The sequence below is a fragment of the Agelaius tricolor genome, unplaced genomic scaffold (assembly GCF_023055355.1).
Source record: "Agelaius tricolor isolate 1412-34295 unplaced genomic scaffold, bAgeTri1.0.p SCAF_3, whole genome shotgun sequence".
NCBI classification, from domain to species: Eukaryota; Metazoa; Chordata; class Aves; order Passeriformes; family Icteridae; genus Agelaius; species Agelaius tricolor.
The window spans coordinates 22995656-23004579 of NW_027269263.1; the positions used below are offsets into that span (position 1 = coordinate 22995656).

An 8924-nucleotide genomic window follows, 5' to 3' on the forward strand; every position below is an offset into this window, starting at 1 on the left:
AGCAGAGGCTGGGAGGGAGGGATCCATGTCCAAAGTGCACGAACTCCGGCAGTGCTGAGGTACCAACATCCGTGCTGGGACGCTCAGTCACCTCTGAAGTGTCCAAACAAAACGAAACAAATTAATCTAAGCCCTCACGGACACCCAAGCTACTCTAACAGCACAGCAAATTGGGTGAGCTTAGCCCGGTCAGGTTTTCGTGCTGGTTGGCACAGCAGGGAGAAGGACAGGAAACGCAAGCCTGAGCCTGGCGCAGGTTGTGGAGCTGGGCTTGGCTTGTTTTCTTGGTCAGAGGCAGCTGACTCTGTATCGGGAAAGAGCACTGCCCTCAGAACCGAAAGAGAAAGCAGAGATAGCTATCTGCACGTGACAAAAACAGGCTGGGGACAGACAGCAGCCAGCCCAGCACCGGCAGCAGCCGCAGAACCGCTTGTATCCTATCCCGGCACCACAGCCCTCTCCAGCGTGTTTCAGCTCCGCACCCACCCAGATGGGCAGCCCGTAAGTATTCTCCACTGAGACCCCCGCTTTTTAATGTCACTGGCACTGGGGAGGATGGCCAGAAGTGGTGTTGCAGGGTGCAGATGTCTTGGAGGGTCCTTCCCCTGCTTTAAGGGCAGTTCCCCCACAGTCTGTTCCATTTGCTGCTGGTTGGTTTCTGTTTACCAGCATTCCTTAGCTTGTCAGTGGCCTTTCTTCACCCATGGTTTCTCCACAGCTTATCCTACCTGAGGGGGAAACAGATCCGGATAGCTGGGGTGGGGAGGTGGTGAAGGGACGGGACAGATGTCTTGAAGGAAGAGTGTCATGTCCAAAGTATCCATGGGATACTTTCCCATTACTCTTGTACAGCATTTCTCCCCTCAGCAGCCAGGGAGAGGGGAGATAGGAAAGTCAAACTGTCTGGGAGGCTCTACAGTGCCAAAGGAAATGCCCATTCCCTTGCCTCCTTGCACTCAGCCCCACTGCAGCGGCATCCAGTGGCTCACAGAGATGCTCGTCCCTGCACAGATCCTGTTCCAGAGCTGTGTGCCTTCCTGTCCCCTTGCCCAGGTGCCAGGGCTGTGTGCCTTCCTGTCCCCTAACCCAGGTGCCAGGGCTGTGTGCCTTCCTGTCCCCTTGCCCAGGTGCCAGGGCTGTGTGTCTTCCTGTCCCCTTGTCCAGATGCCAGGGCTGTGTGCCTTCCTGTCCCCTTGTCCAGGTGCCAGGGCTGTGTGCCTTCCTGTCCCCTTGTCCAGGTGCCAGGGCTGTGTGCCTTCCTGTCCCCTTGTCCAGGTGCCAGGGCTGTGTGCCTTCCTGTCCCCTTGTCCAGGTGCCAGGGCTGTGTGCCTTCCTGTCCCCTAACCCAGGTGCCAGGGCTGTGTGCCTTCCTGTCCCCTTGCCCAGGCGCTCTGCCAGCTGCTTGCCAGAGGAAGGCACAGCCCCAGCCTGGCAAGGGTGCCCACTGCCTGTGAGCAGCAGAGGAAAGGGCTGTGCAGTCCCAAAAGCACAGAGGGTGCCTAGGAGCCTTACTGACCACACAGAGACCTCAGGGAGCTCCTGAGCCATTCCCATGGGCCCTCTCTCTGCCAGGGAGACTGAGACACAGAGCTCTGCTATGGTGAAACCCAGTGTTTCCATCAATGCCAGTCCAGGAACAAGGACGCTGACTCTAGGCTGGGGCTTGCTGTGCCATGTTCAGGTTCCCCTTTCTTGCACCTTTGAGGAAGAGCCACAGAGTTTCCCATCCAAAGGCACAGACACCTCCTTAGAGGCAGTGAGACTGTCTGGGAAAATCCAAGCTGTAGACTGGGCGAGAGCTCTTTCCTGTTTGTCTCTTGCTTCTCAGCCAGGCTGCTGCTAAACCTGCCTCAGTGATGAATTGCAGAGCTCACAAATGTCCTTATCTGTGGCTGCACCCTGGCAGGGTACCAGGTCTCAGCCTTCACTGCCTCCAGGCCAGTTCTGATCCAGCTGGCACAGGGCCATCCCAGGCATGTTTCTGGTCCTGTCAGTCACACGTAGGGACAGGGATTTACCTACTGGGGAAGCAGCAGGAGGCAAAAATGCCAGCAATTTAACCATGAAGAGAGGGACATTACTGGGAAAATATGTCCTTACACACATGAGCCTCAAAGCAGAGGAGAGGGCAAAGATACCATGGGCTTTCCCCAGGTCCCCATGCATGCAGAGATCACACAGCAGCACAGGGTCTCTGAGGTGGCTGTCCTCCACCCCTGCCATATGTTACCATAAACCTGATAGGAATTTAATTCTGTCCCCTCTCTAGTAAACATGTGCAACTAGGACAAATTTTAATAGCTTGTACATTTTATGGATACCAAGGGAGTGAGCATGAGATGACTGAAAAAAAAGCCACCTTTCTACAAGCCTGCCTTCCCCAGGAAACTGGTCTAAAGAAATACAACAGCAAAGGCTGGTGGGTGGGCGGGCAGGGCCAAGAGTCAGCTGGGCTGCAGAAATCCCTGTAGACCTGGTCAGCCAGCCAAGAACTCCCTCCAAATGCAGCTTGTTCTTGCTCTCAGGGTAAGGCAGGGCAGCAGGAAGAACAATGAGTGGTGTGAGCCCTCGCAGGACAGGAAGAGCAGCAATGCCTGGGTGCAGGAGACCATGTGTAAGACAGACAAACCAAGCAACAACACTAGGGGAAAGAGAAACCATGGTGAATTACATTTCACCAGAGGTCTGATTTTGCAGCACATCCTGTGCCCAAGCACAGATATTTTCCTGGTTGCTTGTGTCTTCATTGCAGATTCAGAACAATGGGCATCCTCCATGTGAGCTTCCAGTCTCTCCAGAAGCCTTTTGAGAAGAAGCCCTCCAAGGGAGGCTACAAGAAGTGAGGGAAAAGCGACCAGGGGAAGTGGACAGGTTGGTGTCTGATGCTGTGACCTCCCTTCCATGCTGTGTGTGTGTTTCTCTTGGAAGAAGTTTGGGACTGAGAAGCTTCATCTTTGTGCTCATTAAACAGAGGTGCCCCACTTCCAAGTTTCCAGGGAGAGATGAGGAGTGGGAGGGGAATGCTGAAGGGTCTCTGGTCAGCAGCACCACCACCAGGCACTGAGTACAGATTGAGTAGAGTCTCTTCTGGCACTCTAAAAACTCAGAGGCCGTACCAAATTCATAATCAGCTTTGGGTGATGGTCTAGGAGGACATCCAGGTTATCACAAATTCACAGACTATTCTGAACTGGAAGGGACCCAGAGTCCAATTCTTAAGTAAATGATATACCACTGGGTAATAGGCAGTGGAAGGGGACAGTAGGGCCAATGTGAACTTCTTAAAGGAAAGTGGTAAATTATTCTCAGCAGCTGAAGCTTGTCAGAGGGAGGAAGAGTTAATTGCAAAGCCTCAAGCCCAAGGCTGGGCTTGAAGCCAAGGTCCCTTGAGTCCTGTGTTTATGCCTCTCTGCAGACCTGGGTGGAGAGTGCTTCAATGCCATATGACTCTGCAGGCAGTGATAGCCTTTCCTGATGCCACTTCCCTGTTTTTCAGTGTGAAGCAGAAGCCTACAGGACAGCACTAGAGGACAGTACACATTCCGGGGAGAGGAGCAGAGTCAGGTTTGCCAACCAGCCTGAGAGAGGAGCAAGGTGGATGCCAATCCCAGGTGTGTCTCAGTAGCACCCATGTCCCAGTGGCTGCAGGAGGATCCAGGGTGCCTCTCTGAGCTTGGCACCTGCCTGTCTGTGTAGGGCACTGCTCCCCAGGCAACCGAGACAGAGGAGCACCATGTCTACCAGCCTCAGTGGGTAGCAGAGCTCCAGGTGGAAATGCTGGAAATGGCCACCCATTTCACACCCATATCAATGGCACTGGGTGTTCCAGAGCTATAGGACAAGGGCAGGGAGGCAAGGGGAGCCCTGCAGTTCAGATCCTGTCACATCTGCTCTTTACTCAGTAGTCCAAGGATCAAAAGGGATGTCCTTGTCTGATAAAAGCTGAAAGAAAGGCATTATCCCAGAATAGCTCTTATCATGCTTCTTACCAGACAGCAGTTTTTCTCTGCTCCCATCCCTGCAATTTGCTGACAAATGCCTTTTCCAATGAGATCATGATGCAAAGGGCATGTGTGAAGCTGAGTCATACTCTCCTCCCAGTACTGGTCCACCATTAAGCCACCTTTGCTGTGACCAGAAGTGCACCAAATGCACCCCCCTCACAGTGCAGTAACTCGTGCAGCACAGTCCTAGGCAGGACTGAGACACTCCTGTTCTGTTTGCAAGGGGAGTCCCTAGACCCCAGGCATAAGGCTCAGAGCCCGTCTCGGGAAGGGTGCCATAAGAGGCAACAACTGAGGAGTCCCCCCTTCATGTTTTGCAACAGGCATCCCCACAGCAGCTCTTACCATGGTAGCAAGAAAGCATGCAGGCACCAGGATGGGCGTGCTGCCACAGTGGTGTGCCAAGAAGCTGCTGCCCGTGCTGACTCTGCTGGAGGCTGTTGGGACCCTGGCCCTGGTGTCCTACGCTCTGCTGTACGAGGCCGGGAACCTGGTGAACCTCCCTGACAAACGCATTGGCTTTTACAACTTCTGCCTGTGGAATGGTACAGCTGGGGAGCTGCAGTGCCTGGACACCGAGCATCTGCAGGCAATGGGCATCAGCCCACTGCAACTGGGACTGGCCAGGGTTTGTGTGTATAGCTGCCTGGTCTTCATCCTCTTCCACCTCCCTTTTGTTTTAAATGTGAATTGCACATTTAAAGGGCAGGGAGAGGGATGGAAGATGATTCGCATCATACTCTTCATCAAGATGATAATCCTGTCTGGAGGCCTGGGTATGTTTCTTTTACAAACCTCACACTGGATTCATCCCTCTGATTTCACTGGAGGCTTCCTGGCACTGCTTGGGACTCAGGCTCTGCTACTGCTCCAGATTCTCACTGTCACTGTGTACCTCAGCTGGGCCAAGCACACACATATGTGTCAAAACCATTTAACTGAGGAGGCCCTGCCCACTAAGATTTGACAGCGAAGAAGATGCAAGAGCTTTTGGTAACATGATTTTAAAATTGTAATCCAAATACAGCCTTACTCCCTAGCAAAAATCTGATTCCCAGTTCAAAGGCTCGTGTCCAGCCATCCTCTGGCACATTGCTGTGTGCAGCATTCCTGCCTCAACCTGGCAGCAGACAACAGCCACAGCACAGAAGCTGCCCAGGTACAACAGCATGTAACAGCCCTCAGTTTGGGGCACAGCATCAAAGTGACAGCACTTCTGGCCCCAAAGAGCAGTGAAGGTAGCAGAACTAGCTACCAGTGGGCACAGCCCTTTGCTCATACCTAGTCTAAGTAAAAAAAGTTGCTAGTACCTCAAAGTATGTGATTAAATTTGTAATTAACTAACAAAATGTTTTTAATACATTTGGCCCTACCATATAAGAAAGGGAGTTTGAAAACAGGATCTTTACATTATGTTTAACTAGGAACTAACAAATGTTCAGGAAAATGTAACCAAATAGATAATTCTTCATAACTAGACAGGATACATATCACTTAAACAGCCAATCAATAACCAACCTTCAAGGCTGTGAAGAAAGCCATCTAGGACGATACAGAAGTAACACCAGAAAGAAGGAGGTTTATAGTTTGAAAAGAAGATAACAGACTGAGCATGCACCAACTAAGAAAGTGCAATAAAAGAACAAGTGAGGAAGACGATTCAACGACCAGCAAAACCCCTACAGGGGGTAGTAATAACCCCTAAAGGACACTAGATGGCGGAAAACACTGAAACGGTTAACTCCAGTCCATATAATCATTTTTCAAAACCGGAGTTTTATGTTATTGAATTTTCTGTGTAGTGAATATGTAACAGCTTTGTAAGTACATGCTGCATTAATTCATCCAGTGACTGGGAGAATTTACGTAAATAAAGAATGTTTGCTTAACAGTGATATTCTTTGCAGTTGAGTGAATTTGTTTCAAGGGACATGGGGGTCTGTTTTCTCTTGCTTCAGCCTTGGTGGGAATGAGGCTGGTGATGCTGATTTCACCGATTCTTCATTTCAATACATGCTCTCACAGCTGGCCTCATGTGGTTTGTTTGGTTTTTTTTTTTTGATTGGGAAGAGGACACTGAGCCATCTCCATCCCTTCCCAGACCCCCATGCACGCTGGCCCCCCCCACGGGGTCAGCCCCCTCAGGGCAGTCCAGCCCCTGCCAGTCTGCCCCCATTCGTGTTCCTCAACATTGGGAAGACAGCTGGAGTCTGGAGACAAACTCAGCACCAGTCCCAATGGGAACAGCCTGCCCACTGCAGCTGTGACAGAGGGACCACAAGGACAAGGGAGCCTCAAGGCTGAATCACGACCATGTAGCTCTGCCAGCAAAGGTCTTCCAGGTCAGCAGCTCCCTGCTTGCCTCCATGCCCAACAAACACCAACCCACCAAAGGGATAACTCACAGAAACCCGAATGTCTTCTTTTATCTGTCCATGCTCTGAAATGTGAAACAGAAATGAACACCTAATCTGGAGCCAAATCCCACTGAGCCCAGCATAGATTGGGAGAACTGAGTACCTCCTTCCTTTCCCCCTCTGGCCTTCCTGGGTATCCTACCAGCTACACAGGGCACCCACACAGCAGATGGACGCACAGCCCCCTCCAGGCCCTCCTCCCTCCGTTCCCAGGGCCGCGGGAGGAGACACCCTCCCCACTGTGCCCTCTTCTCCTGGGAAGTCAGAGATGTTAGCTGAAAAAGATCTCCCTGACGTATTTCAGGACATCGTCCTCAGAGTTCTCCCCGCCTGTGCCCTCTGCGTCAGCACCAGCAGCAGCAGGAGGGGACGGAAGTGCCGGACCGCGGTCACTGCCTCCATCCGTGCTGGCCGTGCTTCCAGGAACCTCGTTTGGGGTTGGCGGGATCTCCTGCTCCTCTTCGCTCCCGGACCGGGCCTTCTCTTCACCCTCCTCGCTCTGTAGATTCTGACCAGAGGGAAAACAACAACTGCTGGCCGTGCATGACTTCATGCCTGGAGCACCCAAGGAGCAGGAGGGCAGCCCACCATGCCCGTGAGCCACGCCCCAGGCCCGCGGTTCTGCTTCGCAAAGGCAGCAGGGCCGCTGGGACAGAGAGGAGAAGCCGGGAAAGCCATGCAGCACCGGCAGCGCCCTCCGGCCCGCCCGGAGAGGGCCGCCAGGGAGCCGCGGGCAGCAGCGCTCCCTGCCCGTCCTCCGGAGCCCTGCCGCCCCCACCCCCGGAGGTCCCGGCTCACCTCGGCCAGGACCGCCAGGGCCACCTCCAGCAGCTCCGCCTCGTTCATGCAGTACAGCGCCGCCGGCCTGGGCAATGCACAGGGGACGCTCAGCGTGGGCAGCGCTGGGCTCGCCCTCCCGCCCGCCGCCCCGGCCGCTCCCCCGCCCCAGCAGCGCTACCTGCGCCCCGCCGCCGCCCGCCGCCGCCCGGCGCTTGGGGCCGGGGCCGCCACCGCCCGCCCGTCCCCCGCCGCCCCCATCCAGGCCGGGAGCTGCCGCCGCCGGGCCCCAGCCGCCATGCCCACGCGGGGCGGTGCCGCCGGGGCGCCTTCCGCCGGCACACCGGGGCTGCTTCCCGCCCGACCGGGAGTGCAGGGGAGCTGGAAAAACAGCCCCAGGCCGCCCTAAAACCCAAGTCACGACAGAGTCCCATGTTTGATCAGGCAGGCAGGCAATATCGCGTTCCTCGATACTCCGTCAAGGATCAAACACGGCTCTGAGCCAGCTGCGGAGCAGACGGCGCGTTGGGAACGAGGCGTGCAGCCTCCGAGCCCTGGGGCAGCCTGGCCGGCCGGGCCCGACGCCGCCCCGAGCGCTCGGTTACGGTGCCGCCGTGCCGCTCCGAGCGCTCGGTTACGGTGTCGCCGTGCCGCCCCGAGCGCTCGGTTACGGTGCCGCCGTGCCGCTCCGAGCGCTCGGTTACGGTGCTGCCCCGAGCGCTCGGTTACGGTGCCGCCGTGCCGCCCCGAGCGCTCGGTTACGGTGCCGCCCCGAGCGCGCCCGCCGCCGCCGGGGCGCCCCCTGCAGCCCGGGCGCACAGGGCAGCAGCGCTCCGCCGGAGCGGCGGGGACTCGTTCCGGGAAGCGAGGAGAGGGGAGCCTGGGCCAAGGATGGGGTAAAAGCCCCTCTGGGAATACAGCATGTTGAGCATTGTTCTAGCAAAACAACATGTCCATTCCTTCCCTCCAGGTTTCTGGCACAACGTTGTGCTAATGCACTATCATTTTGCATAGCAGCCTTGGACTGGCGCATGTTTCTTGTACTTTCTTTCCCTGTTTGGCGGTTTTGTTTTGCTCATAGTCCTACTTATGAAGCAAACCTGAAAGTAGTCTCTCTCCAGAAACCTCAACTGACCCTCTGTGAGGGCTGGAAGATAACATCTGGAACAAAGTAACATCCATGGTAGCATTCAGGACCGGATTAAATGGGGCTTTGGACAACGTGGTCTAGTGGAAGGTGGCCGTGCTCATGGCAGAGTTGGAACTAGAAGAGCTTTAAGTCCCTTCCAACCCAGACCATTCTGTAATTTTGTAATTCTAAATTCTAAAACCCCTATGCAATGTAGTCACTACTGCAGGGCTTGGAATACAGCCACAATCTTTCTTGGCCTTTTGAGAGGCAAACAAAGGCTCCCATTTGAGAGCTCTCTAAACTCCCAGACTAACCCTGGGAATTCCTGAAGCCAGCTCAAAGTCAGCACTGGATTTGAGGGGACATTAGCTCAGACTGGCATGAAGAGCAGTTGCACCATTAATATCACATCCCACTCCATCTAAGTACAGGAAAGCCTGTACTTAGATGTCAGTCTAGCAGGGGACATGTTAGTCTTGGAGAAGAGAAGGTGGGGTTTTAAGAGGAGTGTAGTCAGCAGGAGCAAGTTATTCCATGGACAACAGGTACCTGTAGCATGAATATGCCTGTAGTGAGGATTTCAGTATCCAGCAG

The 8924-nt window shown here is 54.6% G+C and overlaps 2 protein-coding genes across 4 annotated transcripts; one reads left to right on the forward strand and one right to left on the reverse strand.

The window, feature by feature from the left end:
* Nucleotides 1–108: 108 nt before the first annotated feature.
* On the forward strand, nt 109–5899 carry TMEM140 (transmembrane protein 140). 3 transcript variants are annotated; one of them, XM_071423167.1, is made up of 4 exons: nt 112–501; nt 2753–2871; nt 3497–3611; nt 4328–5899. In XM_071423167.1, the coding sequence occupies exons 3-4, from the start codon at nt 3599–3601 to the stop codon at nt 4969–4971; spliced, it is 657 nt and encodes a 218-aa protein (XP_071279268.1). In that variant the 5' UTR covers nt 112–501; nt 2753–2871; nt 3497–3598; the 3' UTR covers nt 4972–5899. The 3 variants fall into 3 exon arrangements, with proteins under 3 accessions (XP_071279270.1, XP_071279269.1, XP_071279268.1); XM_071423168.1 differs by lacking the exon at nt 3497–3611 and having other exon boundaries at nt 111–501; XM_071423169.1 differs by lacking the exons at nt 2753–2871; nt 3497–3611 and having other exon boundaries at nt 109–501.
* Nucleotides 5324–7897, reverse strand: CYREN (cell cycle regulator of NHEJ). The gene is made up of 3 exons (XM_071423171.1): nt 7380–7897; nt 7220–7286; nt 5324–6929 (listed from the first exon to the last, which is right to left on the reverse strand). The coding sequence occupies exons 1-3, from the start codon at nt 7496–7498 to the stop codon at nt 6693–6695; spliced, it is 423 nt and encodes a 140-aa protein (XP_071279272.1). The 5' UTR covers nt 7499–7897; the 3' UTR covers nt 5324–6692.
* Between the last annotated feature and the right edge of the window lie 1027 nt (nt 7898–8924).